This window comes from Aedes albopictus, chromosome 1 (assembly GCF_035046485.1).
Source record: "Aedes albopictus strain Foshan chromosome 1, AalbF5, whole genome shotgun sequence".
Lineage (NCBI taxonomy): Eukaryota > Metazoa > Arthropoda > Insecta > Diptera > Culicidae > Aedes > Aedes albopictus.
The window spans coordinates 115,000,265-115,028,044 of NC_085136.1; the positions used below are offsets into that span (position 1 = coordinate 115,000,265).

The 27,780-nt window shown below is 37.3% G+C and overlaps 1 protein-coding gene across 1 annotated transcript; it reads right to left on the bottom strand.

Annotated features, from left to right (window-relative positions):
* Window positions 1-251: 251 nt before the first annotated feature.
* On the bottom strand, window positions 252-23,357 carry LOC115267203 (uncharacterized). The gene is made up of 2 exons (XM_029874075.2): window positions 23,237-23,357; window positions 252-2,037 (listed from the first exon to the last, which is right to left on the bottom strand). The coding sequence occupies exon 2, from the start codon at window positions 1,997-1,999 to the stop codon at window positions 491-493; it is 1,509 nt and encodes a 502-aa protein (XP_029729935.2). The 5' UTR covers window positions 2,000-2,037; window positions 23,237-23,357; the 3' UTR covers window positions 252-490.
* Between the last annotated feature and the right edge of the window lie 4,423 nt (window positions 23,358-27,780).

The following is a 27,780-nucleotide window of genomic DNA, read 5'->3' on the forward strand; positions in this document are numbered from 1 at the left end:
TAGGAAGTAGACATAAAAAAGTTGATGCGTTAATTTACTCTCTAAATACAGTGAGATACGCATAGTTGTAATTGGCTTGGAATTGACAGAGTTAGAGCGAGAAGTGCCAAAAATATCAGCCACTGCCCAAGTGACTCAGTACCCACAAGGAACTCAAATTCACTTGGATGATGTACATGATTGCAGATTAGAGAAAGAGTTTTTTTTTCTATTGGACGCTTCTTATAAGTGGTAAGGTGATAGGTCATAAATTGAAAAGACGTTTGAAGTTTAAAATTATATTATCATAATACGTGATAACACGTTTTGGTTTTAAGAATTCAACGAAAATAATTGCTTCAATTTTCACATACAAATATAAAAGCTAGGACCGTTGGCCCGAAAAATCTTAAATTGAGATGGCGCACGAATATTGTAATTTATATTCTTTTACAACATAAACATTTTAGACCTTTGTATGATAATTTCGCCACCCGTAAATTGTGTTGCGTTAGCCACCCTTCCCAGCGCTTGACAGCGTATCGGCCACGTGTTTGATGTTTCTAATTCTTTTCTCGGCATCGGTCCTTGCCACCGTAGAGGTAAGCGTGCGGGCATCTCTCTCCATGATGTCAAAGATACCCTGGAGCTCGTCCACAAAGTTAAACTGCGAACAGAGATTCTTGAGCTCGTGACAGCACTGCAGAATTTCTGCTTCTTTTCCATCGAGAACATATTTCACTGCAGCGATGTCGCTGTCCAGGTTACCGATTTTAGACTGTATTTCCTCATTTTTTCTCACGCTCTGATCATAGGCGTTTTTCACATCTTGGAGAATTTCTTCGACGGTATTTGTTTTCTTGACTGGCCGAACCTTCGCGTTGTAGTGTCTGTTGAGGGGATGATTGCAGTTGCATAGCGGTTCAGAAAAAGATAAAAACGAGTTGATCATGTTAAACGCCATATTAAGCTTCGGGAATGCATTCAGTACGGTTCCAATGATTAATTGGAATGGATTGACATTGGCCACATTTTCACTGCACGCATTCGAGCATACAGAGCAGATTGAACTATAGTAATCACATTGCTCAAACTCCGTTATTTCCACTTGTTTCGTGCGCTTGTAGTCGGAATATTTTTTGATGTCGGTGGATATACTCTTTTGTGTTATTTTCATAACATCTAGTTCGTTTTGAAGACCCTGGAATTTCTTCACCTCTAGCAAGACGCTATGCAGCTGCGATTTTATCCTGTCTCTTTTCATGCGCATTTGTGTGAATGCTTCGGTCGCTTTGCCACCAAGCTGCGTCAAGTTCTGGATCAATTCGTCGATGGTTTCCATTGAGCACTCCCATTCCTTTTCCACAGCTTTCTTCATACGCTCGTTGTTTATCCATTGTGATACTGGTCTACTGAAGGCACAGTTGTTCATGTGAAAAACGTTTGCCTCAGGAACAGTCCAAGGTTTCAAATGCGACATATCGAAGTTGACGGAAGCTGCAGAACAGTTTGTTAGAACTACGACAAGGTTCTGCAGAAGGACGTCTGGTATTGAGCTTCTCAACAGACACAACGTGTTGCGTAGTGTTACTGTGGCTCGAGCTTGCGTTCCATTTATAACGAGAATGATTGCTGTCAGCAATCCGCTCTGCTCGGCAGCACCCATAATTTGCTGAATGTTGAAATCATCCTGTACCACCCCTTCGGTATCACTGAGCCCTGGCGTGTCTATGAAGTTGAAAATCGTGTCCTGTTTTCTGAAGTTATATACAGCACATGCTCTAGTTTGGCTTTTTGAAGCATCCTGAACGTTGTCTTCGTGGTGTTTCAGTCCCTCGGTTGCCACATGATGCTTCGTGGGAATGGCAATTTTCAAATTCCCTGGTTTACCGTTATGGAAATAATTGGTCAGATAGTTTATCAGAGTTGATTTGCCTGAACCAGTTTCGCCTAACAGAATAATGTTGATCTCCTTTTGAATATCTTGTTTTGGCAACGATTCCGATTCGAAGGATTCCATGACGAATGCAATTCACAGAGAAGGTATTTTATAATGATCTGCGGAAAGAGAGAAAACGGTTAATAATTGGCGTATCTAGAGAGAAGGCATGGAAGGTCAGGGTCATCTTTATATCTAGCAGTTGAATGTTTCACTGTGTAATTTGTAGGACGACGACTCGAACTTGAGACTGGTCAAAAATCGCTTAAAGAAATGCTCCAACTTCAAAACCATGTTTTTGCATAGAAAGATGGGAAAGATGTCTAGAGTCGTTACACATGTGATGTCAAAAGTACAGAAAGATATATTTGCACTTATATCATTTTTTTTTAGATTACCCGACCACCATCAGGTCGATGAAGCATGACTTCTTTCTGGCGAGGATTTCAGAGACAAGAATTGTTCTTCTAAGTACAAAGCATGAGAACGAGAAATGCTAACAGCGAGGCTAACAGAGAAATGCTACAAATTAGGTAATCAAAAAAGAAGGTAAAATTCTGATGAAGAATTCATTGAAAATAAACTGTCGGCAACCTACAGTTCTACGCGATACGAGGCAGTGAAGAATTCTGGAACCAGTGTGTTTAGGTGCGTTTTTAGGAGCCACAATTAACATGACGCATCACCAGATTTTTGATTGTAAAACTTACTTTTCCTATGCTAAATCCAATGTAAAATTGAAATCGACGGCGCTAAGATATTATAGGTAATACTGGACCTAATGGGCATCCAAAAATCACACAGGAAAGAAAAAGTTCTGCACACTAAGTTTTTTTCGCCGAATCTCGGCAAACCGATTGCCGAGATTGGCACCGCCGAGTGCTCGGCAACCACCTCAGCAAAAAATAGATTTGCCGGGAACTCGGCAATCACAATAATGACAGCTATCAATATTTTGCCGAGATTCTCAGCAAATATATTTGCTGAGTGCTCGGCAAAATCATTTCTAGGTACGAATGGATTTGCTGAATCTCGGCATTTTGTATTGTTTATGTTTTTCAGAATGGAAGAAAAAAAGTTAAAAAGAATATTTTGCGCTCGCACGAGAACAGAATGGAAAGGTTTTATTCGTATATATTTTTCAATTTTTTCAAAGAAATGTCGTACAGAATAATCAGTTTGTTGCTTTAAATGTTCATTCCGTTTCACAAGCAAACACATTGAATCAATAATTTATCGGCTTCCCCAACGCGAACACCTCCCTGAAGTACAGCGTCAAATGGCGTCAAACTGGCATTCTGTAATCGATTAAATATGTAAATTATCAGCAATAAGTACTTACAAAAAGATATCACATTCTTACAAATTTACACACACTTCGTTTGAAAAATCACTTGATTTGAAATATATGATGTAGATTTAGCACTTTCAGCACCAGCACCTGTTGTGTTTTTTTTGGCAGACATGGTAGCTGCAAAACTGACAGTTGTATTGCCGAAATTCGGTAATCTCGTTTGCTGATTTCAGTAAAATTTATGTTTACCGATGGGCTCAGCAAAAAATGCTGTCAGTTTTCCAAGTTCTTAAACAATTTGCTGATATTTCGGTAAAGCATTTTGGACAATCTCGGCGAAAACGTGTTGTTTGCTGAAATATCAGCAAAATATCGAGTTGCCGTTTGAAATCAGCAAATTTGTTTGCCGAGCTCGAGAATCAGTTTTAAGTGTGTGTTCCCCATATAACCGTGTTCCAGGCTAATATGCAGCCCCGATTTGGAACCCGTACCATGCTTCGCAGACCATACGCATTGAACGCGTTCAGAGACGTTTCGTACGCCTTGTGCTCTGCAATCTACCAAGGAATGATCCCGACCACCTCCCGGACATTGGCGTATCTAGGATTTTTTCCTAGGGGGTGCCTAGGGGGTGCCAGTTCCAGTGGCTTCTAGGTTATTTGGCTATTTTTGTAATAGGAAATACCGATCCACCCTCAATTTCTTAGTATTATAATAATGACATTCTGCGTCCCGGAAAAAATAGAACGGAAATTTAAACGTGCTATATTTTAAATAACAGATTTTTTTTTAGAATCCAAACCGTTAGGGTAAAAAATATAATTTGGACATGTATGTAATTTGGACATGCACGGCGATATATGTCTTGTTCCGGAGAGCTAATTAAAGTAGTTACTTTTCAATATCGATTATTGAATCCAACAGACCCTATTCTGATGACCTACGTTGAAAATACGTTTAACAATAACGAATTTACTTCAAAATTATCAAAATGCCCTTCAAATGCACAGGTATGCAAGACGACATACACTTCGGGGCTGTCCATAAACCACGTGGTCATTTTTTTGGGACTTCTCAAACCCCCCCCGCGTGGTCATCACCCGAATAAAACGGTATCATACGATTCTGATACAGTTTATCGTTTTCCGATTATTCGTGGTATCATTTTATGGATGATAAATCAATGATACTGTGAATCATATTGGTGATAACATGTATCATATTTGGGGTTTCAACGATAGACCAAATGGGTTGTTAAGTATCGTTACCATTCAAAAATGACCTTTTCCACGAACAAAAAAACTTCTCAAATCATTCACATTATAATCACTTTATCGTTAACTTTATGATACACTGAATAATATAAACAAGCTTGAAATATTTCGTAATTCTGCATTACCGATTACAAAAAAGCACACCCCTGCTGAATCATTCTGTTTTACCAACTGTCAATGTTCGTGACGTAACCCGTTCTGTTTATTTTGGTGCTTAAGTTTTTTTTCACACAGTAGAGAATTGAACTGCAGTTGTTTGGTGATCGGTATTTGGCTGGTTTCCTGTATCCTCGCGCAGTGCTTGCCCGTGAGACCACATCGACATAGTGCTCGCGGTTGGCAAGAAATCGATTTTGTTAAATTAGCTGATAAGGATAAGCTGCGAGAGGAACAATTATAGACTTCCGCAGGATGTAGACGGTAAGTTGACTTTGTCTAGGCAAATGCATACCCACAGCTTACTTGGAAATGTGACCATCAAAATAGTTGCTGCGTTTGTAATTTGATCACCCAAGCACACGGGCGGTAGAAAGAACGGAAGATTACGCTGCATCACCACCGCTGTTCAGTGTACTTAGCATTTAATTATAATAATTCTATACAATTACCTACATTGACGCCCGTGTTCCGGATCTGCTAGGGTAGGTGTGGAATCATCTCCCCTCAGGACCGCACGACTTTTTCGGCCTGAATAACAACCCTGATAAACAAGATCATAGAGATACAACAGAATGGATTGTTACAACACGCTGAATTGAATGGTACTTACCATTAATTCAATTGTTTAAAACGATAGAGTAACAACAGATCTTATGGTTTTCAACCATAGCATGTATTGTAAATGTCACTTTTACAATAGAAAATGGGGGTTGTTATGTATCTTTACCATAAAAAAATCCAAATTTTCTGGAATAAAATCAAGTCAACTACCATTCAACTTATGGTGTTTTTTTATTGAAATCTCTAGTGCCATTGATTTTATTGTACACGTATTGTAGTTCCAATACACCATTTTCAGCAGGAAAATACGTACACAATATAATTTGTTGTTGAATAGTCAAATTTATCATTATTCAATGGTAGTTTATGGTGATTTTATTGGAAATTTTTATCAGGGAAGCGTAAGGGTCAAAATGATGGGGTTTCTATATCTAGGAAGCTGAAAAAAATGATTTCTCGTCCAATGACTCTTCAATTTTCACATAAATCAAATCAAGGACGCGAAAACGTATGATTCAAAACTATATACGTATTATTCAATAAATCATTATTTTAAGTGTGACGATCCCTGAAAGATTTTGAATAATTATTTTTTTACTTGCTCAACCATCCAATCATAAAATTATTATAAGGTGTATGGTTATTATTCCACGAACCAACTTCCTATAATATGAAAGATACCATGAATTGTATTTTTCTATGCGGGCAGTCCTTACAAATTTTTTTATTCGTCCATACAAAATGGTCATTGGCCAAACCCACCCCCCCTCATGGTTTATGGACAGCCCCTTCACAGTCACATACAATATTCACCCCAAAATCGTTGAAATAATAATTGTAAGAAATTTGAAAGCCTTATTGCATTGAAACATGTTCAATAAAGAAGCATTAGGCAGCCAAGCTCTTAACATTCATCTAGAACACTTAAAATAGATGATGTCCAAAATACATTGCAAGTTTTCAACTGTAAATAGTAGTGTAGTGTGGCTTCGTGGTCGTGCGGCTAGTGTCACCAAGCATTTAGTCGCATCGTGCTAAGGAGCGCGGGTTCGATTCCCGCCGCAGCTGTCAGGAAAAGTTTTCGGCTGTGCCACTGGGCGTTGCATGCTAGTCCGTTGTCTAGTGTCGTGCTTCCTTCAAAGAGCGAACAGCTCACTGGAAGTACTAAACGTGTCCGTGTTTTAAAAAAAAAAAAAATATATTTTGGTCATCTGACGAACTACATGGGGATGCTGTGCGATTGCATATATGGAGGAGTTTTCTGTGTGTCAGGCGATATTTTCTCGATTTTAACAAAAACTGTAATAGTTATCATAATAGATGCCTGTTAAGCGGGGAAATTTGATTATTTGCAAGAAAATATTTGTTAATTTATGCTACTTCCATGATTTAGCAGTATACATGGCTATACATTGAGATAATTGCCCTGTCCAAATTATGAGGGTGTCCAAAACATATATTCGGTGTCCAAAATACAATACTAACAAGCGATTGGAAATTATGATTTTCTCAACTCAAAATGCTTTCGTTAAGGCTTTTGTCACCAGGAACGCAAAGTACAATTATATTAGAAGCGTTTTAGTAACTTTGCAAAATAATCAATTGCTTTCTAAGGAAGCTACAACGTTGTCCTCAGTCTGTCCAAAATACATGAATTACCCTATACTGATGTGAGGTTTGGAAACTTGATAACTTGATTGCGTATGGGGAAATTTGTATTTTGGAAATTGTTTTGCAATTTATTTCAATTGAGAATTCTTTTGCAAATCTCTCAGTAATTCCTTTGGATTTGGCAAAAAAAATTTCGGTAATATCTTTGGGTCCCCTTCGGCAATTTCTTTAAGAATTTATTTGGTAATATGTTTAGAAATTCAAACTAAGCACCTTTCACGCACCTTTTAAAAATTTCATCGGCAATAACTTTGAAAATTTCTTCGTCAATTCCATTACGAGTTTATTTTGCTTTAATTTTATTGACAAAGCCTCTGAAATGTTTCTTGGGTGTTCCTTCGCTAATTTTTAAGTAGTTTGTCAATCATTGTAATGTTAATGTCAGCAATTCTATTGATATTTTCTTTTTAAAATTCTTTTAGTAATGCCTTTGGTAATTCATTCGATAATGACTCTGGAAACTTCTTCACAATTTTTTTTGGAAATGTCTTCGGCAAATCATGCTACTTTTTTGGGATTTTCGTCAATTTTTCGGACTTTCATCATCTATGCTATTCGGTATTCCTTCGACAATTCATTCGAAAACTTCTTTGGAATTTATTTTGAGATTGGATTTAGCCAATTAAAAAAAAGCCTTGATATTTTCCTCAGGAATCCCACTGGAAATTCTTACATGAATTCCTTTGCAAATACTTTTAAAGTTATAAGGTAATTTTTATGGAAATTTTTCCAGTAATTTCTCTGGGAATTTGTGGGGAAGTTTTCCGTGAATTTCATAGGTTTTCCTTCAAGCAAGCCCAGTTTAGAATTTCTGAATTTCCAATTCAACAATTTTCAGAAGCGATAGATATAAATAGAATTAAATCATAAAGAATTGCAAAAGTAATCACGATAAAACTGCCTGAGAAATTTGAAAAACAACTGAAAAAAATTGCTTCAATAATTTCAGAAGAATAGCACTAGTTTACAAAATAAAACAAAAGTCGTGAAGTTATATCAACGACCATAATTTTTGAAACATAATTTAGCGCTGATTTTGAAACCGAGCTTCAAAAAAATTAAAGTAGAACAGTTTTAAAGTTTTAGCTCAATATCGAGCTTTACAACTTTTTAAAATATGAAATTTCATTAAATTCAAATATCTTGCGTTTTGTTCGTCCAATTTTAATTTTTTTTTTCCATAAATTAAAAGCTGAATATAATACCATTCGATCATCTGACAGCAGGTTTTGCGTCAGATTGAAGAAATTCAAGATATTGGCGAGTGTTGGAGACAATCTCCTTAAATTCAATCTCCTTAAATCAGCAACCTGGCAGCACTGTTTCTGGTAGTTGGTGCAATTGCAATAAGTGCGATAGTTTTTTCAACAATTTATAGTGATATTTATTTATTTTAATATTAATTTTCATTTTATAGTGTGTAGGAATATCAAATTGTGTCATATAATGTCGTGTAATTAAAATCTGTTGTGCATATAAGGGGTAATAACAATTTACATTTTTGTTAAGTGCTCGTCAGTGGTTATTGTCTTGTTCAGCAATCTATCGTATATGTAATGTATATCGTATTTGTACACGGAGAGACGAAACTACCCAAAAGTGAGTTCTTTCCACTCAACTTCGGGGTTGCGTGCGTCAAGCCAATTTTGAGTTGATGAAATCAATGTTTTTGTTGGGTTGTTCCCGCTGCTTCCATGTGAAAAAAATACCTAATTTTAAGTTTTTTTCACCCAACCGATATTTTGACTAGGTCGTTTTCACTCAAATTTGAGTACTGTGCTAGAAACTCAGTGTTGGCTTGACGCACTGAACTGCAAAAGTTGGGCTGTTTCTCTCTTCACTCTCTAACAACAATAGAAAGAGCGCATGAAAAGGGAGATGAAAAAGAACTCCAAATTTAGTTTAAAAGTACCTAATTTTGAGTTTTTTAGTTTCTCCGTGTAGTACACACTTAGATTTTTTTACAGTATCCGGTAATTTTTTACCGAATTCTCAACAGCTGAACGTTCGGTAATCCGTTCGGTAATCGAATCAAGTACCGAACATCCGGTAAACCACATTTTCGAAAGGCTGTCAAAAATTACCGAACTTTCCGGTAATGTGCTTTTCAGAATTACCGTAGGATTTCGGTGATTCAATGTTTTCTTCTGGATATTTTACAGTTTTTCGGTATTTGTAATAATAAATGATTTAGTCTGAAGTTGAAATGTTTTTATTTGGTAATTTTTTCGAGAAAATATAATGCCTTTTAACACACATTTCTTTACTTTAATTTCGTGTCGCCATTGATTCATGAGCATGTACGCGAAGCGAGTGCCAGCTTGGTTCGACCTTGTAAACACTTGGATAGCCTGGAACGAAACGATTGACTATTTAATTGGGAGAAGGCCAGAGTAAAAACATGTGAACAACTTACCCAATTCCAGTAAGAACAATGCTCGACTTAAAATTGCCCCTTTTCTCAGGAAACGTTATTTTTATACATTTTTTGGAGAACCGAAAACACTGAACCGCTGAAACTGTTGAAACGAGAACTGCAACTATCATCAGTTTGACATTTCGCAAATAATGCTGGCAATTTTACTGAACTTCGGTAAAGTTTGGTGTGATTTACAAGTTTTCGGTAAAGTATTTCACAGTATACGGCGATTGCTCGAGTTTACAGTACGTACAGTAAATTATTTGACAGATGATACTGTCAAAGTATCGAATTACAAACCAATCGGTAATAAAATTACCGAACTCTTGTACAGTAGACGTTCGATAAGTGCAACATGTTTACGTTTCAGTTACCGAATGAAATTCGCTAACTGCAACGACTGACAGCCGTCAAACATTTGTCAAATGCTGTTGGACGCAGCCAGAATGCACTCAAAAACATCGCAATGCAGGTGTAGTGCATCCGAAAAACATCGCAACTCTGTTGACGTTTTGTTTTTGACAGATAGCGGTGCGATAACTGCAAAATTGTTGCACTTAGCGGAATTGCAGTTAAAAAGCATTGCAGTTAAACCGTTTGCACCGAGCGAACGTCTACTGTAAAACAAATCAACTTTACCGGAAAACGGTAGTTTTCTAGCATTACCGATTTTTTTCAGCAAAATAATTACCGAACGACGAAATTGAATCTGAGTGTGTACACAATCGAAAGCAGTGATCCGATAACTCACTGGGCATCACGTCATATCGATTGTTGCCAGATACCGTGGAGTGACAGCTTGCGAGTTCTTGTTGATTAGTTTGTGTATCGAGTATATTCCAGTAGTAGCACACGAAAGTGGTTTCTCTGGTCTTTGGCAAGGGCCACCGTCGCTGCATATAACTCCTGTTAGGTAGTTTGTATGTATGCAAGTGGTTGCGGAGTGATACTGCAGAATTTAGCGAAATTGGATAAGTCTTCCTGTATTTTTTTTGCGGAACGAATTTATCCATTAGTAGCACACGAAAGTGGTTTCTCCTGGTCTCTGGCAAGGGCCATCGTCGCTACATACAGCTGCCACAAAGTAGTCTGTAGTATGCAAGTGGTCGCAGTGTCACAATGCAGAATTTAGCGAAACCGGATAGAAAGATTCAAAATTAATCCAACTCCTCGCATAGCCAGTAGCTCTACGGGTTCTTTGTCTCTCATGGCAAGTAGCTGAGTTGCGCACATCACCGTTTTTGTTGTATAGTCGTTTTCGCGCATCTGGCTGTATGATGATTGTTTTGGATTAGGCTCGTCAACCCAATTTTTAAATTGTTCTATGTATTGTATATTGTATAACCCTTTATATGCTGTAGGTTCTTGTTAGGCAATACGCTCGTTCGACTTGGTGTGTGTAGTAGCATTCAATATTTATCTCTATAAATTTGTTTGTGTTTTGTTTCGCAGTTTTTGCAAGAACGATGAATGATCAGGCTTACGATGTTGGTTTTTGTGTTGAATGCAAGAGAAAAGAAAATGAATCTAGTAAATTAATAACATGTTTATATTGCTTCTCTAATGCTCATTTTTCATGTCGTAATATGTTTGGCTCTGCCATCAAGAAGTTAAGGAAAACTATGTACTTTTGTACAGCTAAATGCTCTATTGCTTACAACAAAATAATCGATATGCAGAACATTCAGGCACCAATGATCGAGAAACTGAGTTCAGAACTTCAAAAAAGTGTGACAGCTGTTGTGTCCACTCAACTGAAAGAGGTAAAAACCAGAGTTGATATGCTAATTGGAACAATTGAAAACTCGCAGCAATTTCTTTCGTCGAAATTCGATGATATCATGAATGATTTCCTTTCATTGAAGGCAGAGAACGTTCAACTGAAATCCGAGGTTGAAGCTCTGAAAAATGAGCTGTCATCCTTGAAGACATTCGTTTACAAATTGGAATGCAGTGACGATAGATCCAACCGAGAACGTCTTTCCAAGAATGCAGTGTTGTTTGGTGTACCAGTTCAGGCCAATGAAAAAGAAAATATTCCTAAATTTGTTACTGGCGTTGCTAGTCGTATCGGTTTTGAGCTTCCTGCTGATGCAATCGAATCTGCTTCTCGAATATATGCTCCGGAATCCAAGGCTGATGAACTTGTACCGATTCGAATTGTTTTTATAAATCCGGCTGTGAAGGAGTCGTTCTTTTTGAAAAAGAAGAAGTTTGGGAAGTTGTCGTCATTTGATATCGATCGGTCATTGATTTCTAAGGGAAAGCCAACTAGAATTGTCATTCGGGATGAATTGTCTCCGCTTTCATTAGACTTGCTGCGGGAAATGCGAGTGCTTCAGAATAAAATGGATTTGAAATATGTTTGGGCAGGCAAGGATGGAGCAATTTTAGTTAAAACGGATGAAAATTCTAAACCAGTTGTTATCAAGAATCGTAATGATATGGAAAAATTTGTCAATAGAACTGAATTGAAATCGTCATTGATCCTTTTACCAGCGCCTAAGTGTACAAATAGGTAATATGTGTTTGCGTTTTAATCTTGGTAGTGTTTTCTTTTTTTGAAGTTTTGTTACAGTAATTATTTAAAATGGATAATATAAATCAAACCTACGATAATTTTGATGAGCTGAATGAGTGTTACCTTGCCAATAACACTAATGCTAATTGTCTTCGGATCTTGCAATGGAACATTCGTGGCATGAATGACCTTGATAAATTTGACTCCATTCTTGAAGCATGGGACTTCTTCCCTTTGCCGCTCGATGTAATTGTTATAGGCGAAACATGGCTTAAGAAAGATATCGTGTCATTGTATAACATCCCTGGCTATAAATCGATATTTTCGTGCAGAGATTATTCTAACGGTGGCTTAGCGGTGTACATAAGAAGTAACCTTACCTTTACTGTTCAATGTAACGTGCATATTGATGGTTTTCATCATATTTATGTTGAAATTAGTATTAACAATCGTGTTTATGATGTCCATGGCTTTTATCGTCCTCCGTCTTTTGATATAAATAGTTTTTGAATATATTTGAAAATGTGCTCGATAGCTCAAACCAGAATAGGTCTTGTTTTCTAGTCGGTGATATCAATGAGCCAATGAACGCTTATGACAACAATGTTGTTGTTAAATATAGGGCACTTTTGGAATCGTATGGGTTTACATGTTCTAATACCTTTCCTACTAGACCAATTAGCTCCAATATACTCGATCACGTTATTTGTAGAATGGATGATCTCTTCCGTGTTAGAAACGATACAATTTCTACTTGCCAAAGTGATCACTGCATAGTGATTACTTCTTTTAAATTATTCGTAAATAAAGAAGTGGTAACTCTAAGTAAAAAAAATTGTCGATCATCAAAAACTTAACACAGAATTTACTACTTTCTTGGAAAACTATGGGGATATTCGAGATGGAGATTCCTGTTTGTCCGATATTATGTTAAAATATAAATCGTTACACGATAAATTTTCTAAAATTGTTACTAAAAATGTGAACGTTAAAGGTCAATTTTGTCCGTGGATGAATTTCAATCTTTGGTATTTGATAAAATTAAAAAACAATTACGTTAAAAGATTAAAAAGGAACCCTGTTGATCATCGTTTAAAAGCTCTTTTGAAACATGTATCTAATAAAGTTAGCACCGTGAAAAAAAATTGTAAAAAAATGTATTATGATAACCTCCTTAACAATACCCCTCACTCAAAATTGTGGAAGCTAATAAACTCTATCTTTGGAAAAAGCAGTAAATCTGACACCATTACGCTCCTTGATAATGGCTTTAGAGTTAGCGACAATCAAAAAATCTGTCAAATCTTCAATAATTATTTTTCAAACATTGGTCATGAGCTTGCTAATAATACCCAAGTCAATACTACAATTGATCCTTTGTCATGTATTCAAAGAGTTTCCTCTTCTATATTCCTAACTCCGGCATCTGCGAGTGAAGTAACTCTGCTTATTAACGGTCTGGTACGAAAGAAGGATGGTGGTCCTGATAATATTTCTGCAGATGTAGTTAAAAATAATTCCGTTAGTTTCTCTAGAATATTAGCAGAGATATTCAACAAAATTTTAGAAACTGGCTCTTATCCACAGTGTTTGAAAATTGCTAGAGTTGTTCCTGTTTTTACATCGGGAGATGCCAGTGACGTTAACAACTATAGACCCATTTCAACTTTGTCCACGTTTAATAAGATAATAGAAAAACTCTTAATAAATAGGCTAATACCTTTCCTGAACCAGCATGGTGTTTTCTATAAATTTCAGTATGGCTTTCGACAAGGAAGTAGTACAGAAACAGCAATCTCGGAGCTTTTCGATGATGTCATCAAAGGTATTGATTGTAAGCAAGTAGTGGGGGCACTTTTTTCTAGACTTACGAAAAGCATTCGATACTATTAATCATTCAATACTTTTAAGGAAACTAGAAGCGTATGGAATAAGAGGTGTGGCCAACGAAGTTATACAAAGCTATTTCCGTTAGTTCGAGCAAGCCAATAACCATAGGGGTGCCTCAAGGTAGCATTATTGGCCCCTTATTATTTCTGCTATACATCAACGACCTCTGCAAACTTCCGTTGAAAGGTATCCCACGCTTATTTGCTGATGACGCAACCCTGTTTTATTCACGTCCCGATGCACAAACGGTGGTAGAGGAGATCAATGATGATTTGAAAATTTTGTACAATTATCTGGCTTCTAATATGCTGTCTCTAAATGTATCTAAAGCAAAATATATGATTTTTCGTTCTCCGAGGAAACTTATAGATCGTCACAGCTCAGTAGTACTAAACTTGTATTGTATTGAAGAAGTTAGTTCATTTAAATATTTGGGCTTATTGCTAGATACAACATTGAGCTGGACCATACATATACAGCATGTTGAAAGGAAAGTTTCTTCATTATGTGGTATATTGCGGAAAGTAAGTAACTTTGTGCCACGTAGTGTCTTATTAAAATTTTACTTCGCCCACATCCATTCAACGTTCAACTATCTTATAGTTGCTTGGGGACGAGCTTGCAAATTGCATCTCAGGAAACTTCAAACCCTACAAAATAGGTGCCTTAAAACAATTTTCAAAAAACCTTTTTTATATCCCTCTATTCAGCTTTATTCAGATCCTTGTCATAATATTCTTCCCATAAACGCTCTCTGTGAATTACAAACTGCAATATTTGTACACGATTTGCTTCATAAATCTGGTTTTCATCACAATGTTCGAATGCCTAGAGTACAACACGGTTATCAAACAAGACGTGCCAATAATTTGCTTCAAAGTAGAGCTTCTACTACACTTGGTCAAAAAAGAATCTCGATCATTGGTCCATTGAAATATAATCAATTGCCAGATGGAATAAAACAGATCATCAATTGTCGCACTTTTAAAGTAAAATTGAAACAACACTATAAACTGAATCTACCTGATATTCTCAACTGAGTGAGTGTACTAAAAAAAAAAATTTAGCAAAATTTCTAAAAATATATGAAGAAATGTATTTTTTTCAATAAGATAGAAACAATTTAAAAATTCTTTCTCAACGATTTTTTGAAATATCATATGTAGGCGAGTTACAGTAAAAAATCAACTCAATCGGAGCGTTGATTACGGAGAATGAGATGTGTGAAGTAAGCGTCTTTGCTTAAAAATAGAACAAAAATTGATTTCTAATCATCAACCTTGTATGAAAAGTCGAAAAAATTTCCGCTCTACTGTAATTTTTTTCCTTCGCGTTTTCGAACTCAGGGCATGATTCTACACCAAAAACGATCATCAGCTTACCGAGTTCAAAAATGCTGTAAACTAGTGTAGCCATTGAAATTTAGAAAAAAACCAAAGAAATTAAATAAATTTTACTCCAATGAAACTACCGCAGAAATTAAAAAAAAAACATGCTGAAGGAACTCCCAAATAAATGGCCATACTGCGGTCTAACGGACACGGAGTCGTGGGTGCGAATCTCACCCATTTCTTAATTTGTCTATTAATATGTAATATTCTGTGCCTTTTAATTAATTTCAATTTTTTCCCGTACATCCCTATATGATTTCACTAGATATTTTTGTAGTAATACCTCCTAGAATTTGCGGGTCTTCAGTTAGCCTAGCGGTTAAGGCTTTGGATCGCCAATCCGGAGACGACGGGTTCGATTCCCGTTCCGGTCGAGGAAATTTTGTCGACTCCCTGGGCATTGTTGTCATTGTGCTTGCCTAACATGCACCAATTAGTCTTGCAATGGCTGGCAAAGAAAGCCCTCCAATTAATAACTGTGGAAGTGCTCAGAGAACACTAAGTTGGAGAGAGGCTGGCCATGTTCCAGTGGGAACGTAGAGCCATACAGAAGAAGAAGAATACCTCCTAGGATTTCTCTGGAAATTCCAACTATTCCCGAAATTCGTTTAGGAAATCCTCTAGAGATTTATATTGGGATTTCTTCAGCTGGAATTCTTTGAAGAAGGCCAAGAGGAGTTCCAGGAGTAATATCATAATTAATTTCTAGAGTAACCCAAGTAACCAATAAGCATTTAAAATAGCATTCCTTCAGCATTATAGTAGCCATTACGACAAGGCGTTTAATGCTAATTAGCCGTATATGCGCCTATAGTGCTACCTCACAGCAGGTTTTGGCAAAATAACGGGCTGTCTTAGTGCTATCCCTTCAGGAACGTCGTGACGAAATGTCAAAGAAGCGTAACGCCTCGTCGAGCAAAAAAAAAAACAAAAATAGATTGACGTCTGCTTCTCGTTCTCTCAGCCTGCTTCCCCGCTTCATCGTCCTTCCATATTCCAGCCGGTGCTAGGTGGTACTTTTTTGCTGATTTTTGTAGTGATGTAGGTTTGAACTTACGATCCGGAGATTGATTAATCATATCTGCTTCGGATTCTGTTGCTCCTGATCCACGATGCTAAAGCTGTTCCGGTGGCGTGCGTTGATTTAATCGCCATATAAAGAATGATTCGATAACAGCTTCAGATTCAACATCCAAAACTTGTTTTAATTGAGATATTTCATTGTGGTAGAGCATTGCGATCCCTTCTTTTAAATATCTGTGAAATAAGATCGTTTCTTCCCTCTTTCAAACAATCCTATGATCCACCAAAGCATCCACCTATTCGGCACATATTTTTCCGACGAAATGATAAATAATTGGTGATTTTTGATGGACAAGTTCCCAATCCAATCCAGCTGCAGTAATGTTTTCTTTGGTGCTTTTGGATGAGTAGGGGAAAATAAAGAAACGAATAAGATACACAAATTTGTAAACAGGAGCATAGGCTCTGTAAGAGAGAGACAAAATGTGTTGCCAAATGCGTAACGTAACATATCTCCCAACCTTTTTGCTCCTAGCATTTAAAGAGCAGTTGAAAAGCATTCTGTATGCTCCCAAGTGAAACCACTTCAAGCAGTTGAAATGCTAATTAACAGCCGAAAGCTTTTGAGCAGCACAGCTTATGCTAACTCAAGGCAGCTATGCATTCGAACTGCTTACGTAGGGCAGCAAGCAGTTGAAATGCGTGATACGGGCTGATACACGGCTTATTCAAATGCTTAGTGGTTACCTGGGAATCCATGCACAAAAACTCTAGAGTATCTCCTGGATGAGTCTTAAGAAAAATCTCTCGAAGAATCAAAGGCATTTCTGAAAGTATTCAAGGAAAATTGCCTAGAAGAATTCCAGCAAAAATGCCTGAAGAAATCCTTAGAGGGATTCCTGCGGGTATCACAATAAGAATTTCTGGAGAAGACCTAGGAGGCATTGCTGAAACATCTGTTAGGATTTTCAGGAGGAAACACTGAAGGCAAGGCTCTTGTGTAAATTGCCTTGAATAATCCCAGCAAGTTTTTGGAGGAATCCCTGGAGAAATTCTTTGAAGAATACTTAGAAGAATTCCGGGAGGTATTTCGGTAAGAAGTTGAGGAGGAGTTTCAGGAGGAATTTCTGGAAGAACCACATCAGGAATAGCTTGAGAAATCCAACTGATATTCCTGGAGGAAGAGCATGAGTAGCTTATAAGAGCATCCTTGGATAAAATATCTTGGATCAAAATTTCTGGAGGAATCACCGGAGAGCTTCTGAAGAAATCACATGAAAAATCTCAGAATGTATTATTAGAAGGATTCTGGGATGTATCATTGCAGAAATCTCAGCATAAATCCTAGGAGGAAATGCTGGTGGAAACTAAAATTCGTATAAGAATCACTAGAAGAATTTCTAGACGTATTCTAGTAAGAATTTCTGGAGGAATTGCTGGAAGAACCGCTGGAAAAGCTGTTTGAGGTATCCTTGGAGGAAGGCCAGCAGGAACTTATGGAGGAACTTTGGATAAAATCTCTCAAGGAATTCCTGGATGAGTCATTGGAGAAATCCGTGGCAGAACAATCAAAGAAATTTCTGCAAGAATTCCAGGAAGTTTTCCGGGAAAGATCCCAGCATAAAAACCAGTAGAAAGCTCTAGAAGAATCCGTAGCATAATTTCTAAAGTTCCACAGTTTTCTCGAGGAGTTCTTAGAATTCCGGGAGGTTTCATAGAAAAAAAATGCCAGAGAAATCCTAGAATCAGAAATGCCGGGGGTATCCTCAAAGTAGTTCCTCTAACAAATGCCTAGAGGAATACCTACAGTTCTCCTTGAAAGAATCGGTAGAAGTATACTGGAGAAATCCCTGATGGAATCGCAGAGAGAATTTCTAGAGGAATCTCAGGAGGATTTCCCGAAAGTATTGCAGCAATTAAGTATGCCAGGAGAATTCCCTAGTAGTATTTCTGAAGGAGTCCTAATGGGGATTGCTTGAAGAATTCCAGCTGGAATACATGGAGGAAGGTCAATAGAAGTTCTTGGAGAAATGCTCTGTGAAATTTCTGGAAGAAACTCTGCAGGAAGTCCTGGATAGATCCTTGAAGGAATCTCTGGAAGATTCACCGAAAACATTTTTGGAAAAAATCCCAGGGAGATTTTCCGGAAGAATTTCTGGAACTTCCCTAGTAGAATACCTGAAGGTACCACAGTGAGAATTTTTGGAGGAGTTCTAAGTTGCTTGAGGAATCCTAGCCACAATTCCCGGAGGAAGACCAATATAAGCTCCTGGAGGAATTCCATGAGAAATTACAATTCAAACAACTCCATGCAAATGATAAACATCGTTAAGACAATGTCTAAATAATGTAAATAATTTTATTGTAAACTAGCTGTCCCGGCAAACTTTGTCTTGCCGTCTTGTGGTGGTTTGACAACTATTGAGCTCAAAAAAGCACCGCACTCTAGATTGGTTTCATTTCGACCGTGTTGATTTTCTTCCCAGCTCATGCAAAATCAGTATTTTATTAATTTTCTTACTTTTCCAGAGGATTTTCGTAACTTTTTGTAGATATAAACACAGCCACCACGAATGCGAACCGAACCGTTCAAGAGTCATCCTGATCGGTTCAGCCGTTCGTGAGTTTTGTTGCCTCAAAGGTGCTTCAAACTCATTTTTATATATATAGATAAGCACCAACTAAAGTTGTAAAAAGAAATTTGATCACTTAACCCTAAAATGACATGTAATTCACCGTATACAATCAATGAAATAAATGAACTTTTAATGTAAATAATCCATGAGAAATTTCTGGAAGAATCTCTGAATAAGATCTCTGAAGGAATTCCTGAAAGAATCATCAGAGAAACTTCTGAAAGGATGCCAGGAAGATTGTCTTGAAAAATCCCGCCAGGAACTCCTGAAGAACCCCAATAGAAATTATTAGAGAAATCCCTAGAAGAATTCCGAGACGTATCAAAGTAAGAATTTCCAAAGAAATCCTAGGAGAAATTGCTTGACCAATCTCTGCAGAAATTTCTAGTTTGTACAACCCCATCACGACTGCCTGGAGAATCCTAAGGGAAATTTTTTTGAAAGAAAAATCGGTAGGAATCCATAAGGAAGCCTAGAGAAATCACTGATAGAGATATTTCTGGAGTAATCCATAGAGAAGTCTGTTTGTTCTCACCAATATCATTAACGCCAAAACGTACAACAACAAGTAATTCTGGGTGTGCTTAAGTTTTGTTGAAATGTGCCAATTATAATTATTAGAATTATTGTGTTAAGTTTTAAATTTTAGGTGTCTGTCAAGAATTCTAGGGGGTGCCAAATTTGTTCTAGGGGGTGCCAGACACCCCTGGAACCCCCCCTAGCCAATGCTCCCGGACTTCCCTGCTCGCTGTTACCTGATTGATCTGGAGCTGCTCTCTGACCGGCGAAAGATATTTCAGCAGTTAGTGGTGTTTCATATTTTGCAGAAGAACATTGAGAGTCTCGGTCTTCTGTTGGAACTCTCGTTGAATGCACCGAAGCCAGTAATATTCTTGAATTTGGTATGAAGAAGTAGAATTACAGAAATAAGTATAAGTTTAGATTAATTATCAATCTGTACAATTTGTATCGGAGACAACGAAGAAATACAATAAATGATAGAGTGCCTGTACCAGTTATCACACTAGCTTAGGAAAACTATATCTACAAAAAAAAAGAAGAAGACCGACAAATGTCGTCGATATGTCAAATGATTGATTAGTGTTCATACTTTACAGGAAAAATATAAAAATGGAGCCAAAACTACTTTTAGTATTTATTACGGCGTGTGCCAGTGATAGGAATTCTGTACCAGAGTGCCTACTGTGTTTTTTGACATACAGCTCCATAGGACATTCCCCGTAAAGTCATCTGTATGGGAGCCCCCCGTGTCAGAGACCGGAGAGGTCTCACACCAAGCTATGAATCTATCCCGGCCCCAACCCCCTTGCATACAAAATTTTACGCCAATCGGTTTAGTAGTTTCCGAATCCATAAGGTTCAGACAGACAAACAATGTATATGTGTCATTTGAACTTTTGGAGCCGGAGGGGTCATATATGACCACAACATAGAAAAGGCTGTAAATTCAACCAATTGAATAAAACAGAATACTTACTGTCTTTGGTAAAGTTGTTGCAAATTGAATCCTTTATTAGGGGAAAGTGAGAATATTTGTATTTGGGACTTCATTGATAACACTAGTTTACAAAATAAAACAAAAGTCGTGAACTTCGGTCAACGACCAAAATTTTTGAAACATAATTTAGCGCTGATTTCGAAACCGTGCTTCAAAAAATTTAAAGTAGAACAGTTTTTGAGTTTTAGCTCAATATTGAGTTTTACAACTTTTTAAAATATGGGATTCTTTAAAATTCAAATATCTTGCGTTTTGTTTAACCAATTTTAAATTTTTTTCCATAAATTAAAAGCTGAATATAATACCATTCGATCATCTGAATGCAGGTTTTGTGTCAGATTGATGAAATTCAAGATATTGGCGAGTTTTAAGGACGATCTCCATAAATTTTAGCAAATTTTCCAAAAATACATGAAGAAATATTTTTTTTCAATAAGAAAAAAACAATTTAAAAATTCTAGCTCAATATATATTTGACATATCATATGTAGGCGAGTTGCAGTAAAAAATTCAGCTCAATCGGAATTTTGATTACGGAGAATAAGATGTGTGAAGTGAGCGACTTTGCTTAAAAATAGAACAAAAATCGATTTCAAATCATCAACTTTGTATGGAAAGTCGAAAAAAATTCCGCTCTACTGTAATTTTTTTCCTTCGCGTTTTCGAACTCAGGGCATGATTCTACACCAAAAACGATCATCAGCTTACCGAGTTCAAAAATGCTGTAAACTAGTGTAATCTAGAACTTCCCGAACACCATGACATTTCAGGCCAAACATGTCTAAAGGTCCTATCGGCAGAAGAGAGGCTCTCTTTGGTTTCCCTCTCTTTCGTTAATATCTCAGCTGTTTTTTTTTGTATCATGATTATCTCCTTGCATTGAACGATGTTCAAAACAATCGTCTTTTGAATTGTACTGCAAAAATAGTTGAAAAGTGTACCATTACATTGCAATAATTGAAAGACAAGTGAACAAGGAGAGCCTCTCAAATGCAGATAGGACCTATTGAAATGTTTGGCCTGATTTGGAAAAACAAAATAATTGACATATGTACTAGTTGTTCTAAAAGCTGATCTTGGATGTGGGTTACATATATACATATACATTATACATATACATATAACATTTAGCCTTCATTATGAATATCAAAAGGTATTTTATATTTTGGGATGTTCTAGGTGTCCCAAACTGTCCTATAGTGAAGTCCTTCAAATCAATTTTATGTTTTTTTTAAATTAATTTTTATTTTTGTGTATTTTAACTTATGCTAATTCTACACACACACACAATTTTATGTATTTTTGCCACAAATAATAGCACTGCATAACCTGCTGGGATCCGTGAAGCTCTTGAAATCTCAAATGTCATTTAGAGACACTACAGGGATATTCCAGGTCAGCCAAACTACCTTCGAGTTCAGGACTTCAGATCTAGACTCGCAACAACAGCCATATCCCTTTCGTGACGGAGCGCAAAAAAGTGAAATCTCCATACAAATGGCTCAACTTTGGCTCTCCAGAACTCTTAAATTTTCCAACAAAACAACAATTATTTTTGCTCTTTTGAAAGAATTACTCTTCGTCTTTCGATTTCTAGCTTTGACTACCTAGATACACAGGAAGTAAAAATATGCGACAGATAAAACTTTTCATGTTTTACGGTTTTTGTTCACTTTTTGTTTTCAACTTGTTGTGGTAAATCTCAGAGACAACGTATACAAAAGTTGCACACATACAAGTATAAGTAATGGCTGAAATATTAAAACAATTTGCATCACATAAAACAAAGACTAAACAGATGAAACAATACGCAAAACTATTATCGCTCAACAGCACAATTGTGCTGGTTCGTCGCGAAAGGGATATCCGTGGTTACTGGACCAATCTGAAGTCTACTTTTTTTTTATTATAAACCTTTGGGACATTCAGGTTCGTCCAAACTGTTCTACAATGAAGTCCTTCAAATCTACAAGAAAAACTTGAAGTGCTTTCACCATAGCATAGCATAATCGGTTGAGATCCATGAAGCTCTTGAAATCTCAAATGTCATTTAGATACACTATGGGAATGTTCTAGGTCAGCCAAACTATCTTTGAGTTCAGGATTTCAGGTCTACTCTCGTAACATCAGCTATACCACCTGACATACTGAGTAACGTTTCATAATCAAACGCGGTGACTGGACCAGCCTGAAGTCTACTATATATATGAGGGTCGTCCAAGCTTTCCTGATGTTTAGCTATTGATAGTAACAGAAGTACATAATTCTAACAATGACTTTTAAACTGTAATCAGTGAGCCCCCTGGCATATCATGAGTCATTTCAAGATAGTTTTGAGATATTTCAGATCAACAAAACTACTCCGGAGACCATAGCTTCAGGTCTACACTTGCGGTAATTGTTAGAGGTTATTATATATTTTTGGGATATTATGGGATTCTTTACTGTTATGAAGCTGAATTTCAGAAGACTTACTGGACATGATAGATTACAAATCGAAGCTTTGTATAATAAAAGAAGTTACCGTTACACCCGTAGACTTTAGGATCTAGAACTAGAACAGTTTGGATGATCTAGGACATGAAAAAATATTCTACCGTTTTAATGCTATTGACCACCAAAACTACTGAAAAACGTAGAAAAAACTCCGTAATAACGCTTGGAAAAAATCCGGCTTCAAAGGGTTAAGCAATAACCATAAATGTTATTGTAAATGCAACATACCTAGATGTAGTTTTATAATTTTATCACACGATAATGCAAATCGTACTGAAGTAGTTATTTATCGTCAAAAACTATATGAGAAAGCATGGTTTGCGATTAAGTGGGCTCTCCCACAGGAAATTTGACGTTTACTGAAGTCCCCGTTTTCAAAAATTACGAAGGAGTGAGGGAGAGAGCACATACTGGTGCACAGGCTAATGTACTATTTTCTATGGTACAGGCTGTCGGATGCTTACATATAATGTTGGATTATCTGATGTCTAAACTATGTAGTCCCCGAATGGTATGCGGCTGAGTCCACCAACTGTTTTTTTTTCTTCTATGCAGTCACAAACCAAACGACCATTCTTCGCAACAGTCTACACAAAACTGATTTAATCACGCTCCAAGCAACTACACTGCAAAAAATCCAATACTTTTTTATATGAGTAACTACGCATATAATTCAATTGAACCATACACATGCAGCCTATAAATGAATATAATTGCTTTTAATAGCATCCGATATCAAAATATATGTGTAAAAGCTTATAGCCAAAAACCATAACATCTCACACATAAAATCCATACCTATCTTTTTGAAATATCATGAGTCAAATTAGATAGCGGCAGTTAAGGCAACAGCCGAGGCAGCAGCAGACAAATCAAAACATTTAACTTTTTCGTCGCGCTTTCTTCCATTGAAACAGATTCTGGAAACAGCTAGTTATGAACTTCCAAAGGTGAGTTATCACACTTAACTTAACTTCCATAAGTTGTGGCTGATATTTTCGACGCACTTCCATTTCAGATTCCCCAAACACGCACCACCAAACGCACGGGAGCATGCCGCCGAGCTATTTTCCGCATAACACGTAAGTAAAGTGATCTAACAGGTAAATCCATGCGGTTATACCAACCCATTTTTCAATTTAAAGGATCCATCATCCAGATCGCGCTGCGACCCGCGCAGGCAACGACAATCACAGCCCCGACCGCAGCGAAAACCTGAGCCCTCGGTTCGATTGGAAGAAGCAATAATCGTCAACCGAAACCAAGTGATTGTTATTCCAATTCCTCGAATGATAGTCTTATTATCAATGTATTATTGATACCGAGATTGATGCCTCGTTATATTTTGTTAAATAAAATAGAATGAAAAAAAAAACCACGTGTATGATTAAAAGTAAATTATATGCAAGATTTTAAACTGCATAAGAATCGCGTTTTAGTATTAATAACAGCCCTTATTGTTTTTATCAATAATTCTTCATGAATTATATGTGTATCCACCTATACTTTTTTATATGGCCTACACATAGAAAACATTGTTATGGTTTTATTACAAATATCTATATACCCCACACATAAACTCAATATGGATTTTTCGCTCAGTGTACGCGTTGGAATTCTCAGGTTGGAATATAGAAATCCTTAATACAGAGATGAGCGGAAGTTACGTATCGATTCGGAAACGCTGCCACAAAGCGAAGACCAAAGTTAGTCTTCGCACAAAGTAAGATGATGTACGTGACTTTGTCGTGTTTCATGTCGTTTTGTTTACGTTTGTTAAGGTGTCATGATGCATCACCAAGCTTTCACACGAATCATTGAATTTTTGCTTTTCAATGATTGTTTGCCTCGCGTTTTTTGAAGTAATAAAAAACTGTCAATCCTGCAGCCACGCAGCTGAAAAAGTATCATCGCAATCACTGCGAGTGAGCAAATAGGATGATATTTATTCATACGAATATTCGCTAAGGTGGCAGAGAATTATCACTTTGAAATTTTGAGCCACATATCCAACATGGCTGCCGACGCTGATGATGCCGTAAAAAGCCTTAATGATGGGTATGTTTAATAAATAGCAGTGCAATCGAAGAAATCTGAAATGCATTGCAAAATGTTGCGCTATTCGTGGCGGCCGAAATGAGGCAAGCATCACATTTGATGGGGTATTTTATCCAACAGTGGATCCTTCATTTGCTTCAATAATTATTCCGATCACGTTATGCGAATTCCCGAAATTCTCTTGGCCTTGGTCCGGTTCATTGTGTCTGTAGGTTGTGAAGCAGTCCGCTGCATTTCGTTGGATATTCGATTGATTCGGTTTAACATTTTTTTATCATAAGTACTTTTTATAGAGCGCAGCAGTTTAACGTTCGCCATACAGTTTTTTTTATTAATGTTTGGCAGGTGGAGGGGCCTGAGTCGAGATAACCTCGAGGTTACGTGAACGCCGAACATAAATAAATATTGCAGTTCTAGAGAAATCATACGGCATGGTGGATGATTCACTCCGCCAGATTGACTGATTTCTCTGGAACAGCAATATTTATATTCGACGTTCTCGTAATCTCGTAATCTTGCAATCAGGCCCTTGCCCCCTTGGTCATCATCCAGAAAAAAAATCCAGTTCCGCCAATGCAAACAACTACTTTGTAGAGCATGTGGTGATCAAATGAAACATTAACCAGTACTGGTTGCCTTTCATTTTACTTCAATTAACACATTTATTGAGCATTAAGCTCATTGCACATCTGAATAGAAATTGTAATGTAGAAAACTTTAGCATACATCTATAAAACCTTAACATTTGCGGAATTACATTATCAGAAGAATAGAAGGCCGGCTTCAGAGGCACGTTATCCTCCATTTGGGACATTTGTGCCATCGCCAAAATAACAGCCTATTTCATCATCCACCTGAGGGAAAAGGAAGGAAAAAGGATTTGGATGGGGATAGGGACAGGTAGGGAAATAGGAAAAATACCCTGGAAGAGGGTACTAACGCACAAGCGTACCACAATGGGTTCAAACAGCGCCCTGAAAAGGTTCCATAATCGGATTCACAGCTATCACAGGCAAATGAATCAGCTTGCTGAATATTCGCCATGTGATAGCTGAGTCGGCAGTGGCCAGTCAATGCTTTGACCAGCATGCTGCAGATTAGTTAGATATTTCGCCACCCGTAGAGATGGCTCAGCACTATACACTGAGAAAAAATCTATAGTGCAAATAACCATCAACACATGCTTGATTTTACCATGCCTGAAAATAGTTATGATGAATACGTTTTCAATCATGACTACTATGTTTCTCTTAAAATTACCATGCCTTGACAACCAAAGGAATAGTTATCAGTACCATAGAATATGGTTAGCTTCATTACACCATTCGTGGTACGCACTGCTATTTTCATAGTTGTCCCTACTATGCTCATAGTCAAAACCCATAGTAAAACCCAGTTCCAAGCAGAATCGCAGAAGCCATCTTTTATAATCTCAATTCTTATTTCCCGTTGTGTTTTATAACGTTCCAGCCGATAAGTATGAAACAAAGTAATTTATTATTGATTAACAAATAATAGTTAATTTCAATTTATCAGGAACCCCAGCTCGGAATTACAATCCGGAAAATGAGAACTGCAGAAGCACCTATAGTGGAGTTTTGGATTGGCTATCACCAAATTTCAGCACAGCGAGCAATTATAGGAGTTACAGGATGTTTTGCCATCTTGTTCCAGCGCCAATCATATTCGCATGTACCACCTTGATACACGATCCAGGATGGCTTCTTCAGGGTTCTCCACCAGCAGATGGACGTCATCCGGTGTTGTTTTCCTGGTTCCATCTTCTTCAAATCCTTCGTCACTGGTCGATCAACTCACGCCACCCAATCTTAAAAACCGAACCGCACAAAGCGAACATAGCTTCCTCCACCATCGAAATCATCTAGCCGTGTTTCCGGACGACGTCGTTACACAGCTTGACATACCCCAGAAACTTCAACCAAACCATCAGTTCCGGAAAGATCTGCTTCACCGACCGGAAGAAAACCCAAGTACCTCCAGAAAAGAGACCAAAAAGGAAGTTTTCCTCAGCTTTCAACGCCCCCTGAGAATATCTATCTAATTAATTAATAGTTATGAATATTTTTTTCATAATTTATACCTCATGGATATCAATAAATGTAATAGAATTCATTGTTTTATTTTTATTTTCTTCAATGTAAATAAGAAACACGGCACTACCACAGACAAACAGACGTAACACTTCGAACATTTTTCGATTTACATCATAGTCACGGCAACATGTTCGCCCAATGCTAAAAGGACTGAGTTTGGCCGACCATCACCTAGATGGCGGTAGTGGGCAAACGTCAAACTGGAACAAAAACGATGCGAGCGCCACGGATGGCCAGTTGGCCAACTATCGAATTTTTAAATGGACCGTTAAATTGATGTACGATGGGAATCGTCGGAGTGTTACGTCTGTTTGTCTGTGGCACTACCATTGAACCAAATGCATAGTAACTGAAACCCTAATGCAATGGTTAAACGTACTATGCGTACTATCACGCATATAGTATAATGGACTATGAAGTGAGGTTCAAATTTACCATGGAATGTGAATAAAATGTAACATGGTAAATTGAACCCTACACATGGTAGTTTCAAAAATAAATTATGGTCTACCAAAATCAAGTGGTAAAAGTGTTTTAATTTCACCCTCGATTTGGTCAGCGTTACCATGCCAGTTTTTTCAGTGTACAATTTGGTTTGACGACATGACTCCAAACTATTCCAATATTGTCTGTGTTGAGTGACAGCCCAGGTGTGAATCTGAAGCTTAATCCAACACTTCGATATCGGAATAGCTGGCTCAGGGCTGATGCTCCAGAGCGAGCTAACTCATCAGCCAATTCATTTCCAGCGATGGAAGAATGGCCAGGTACCCATAGAAGGTGAACAGCGTTTGCTGAATTCAGCTCCTCGATTTGAGTTCGACAAGCGATAACTA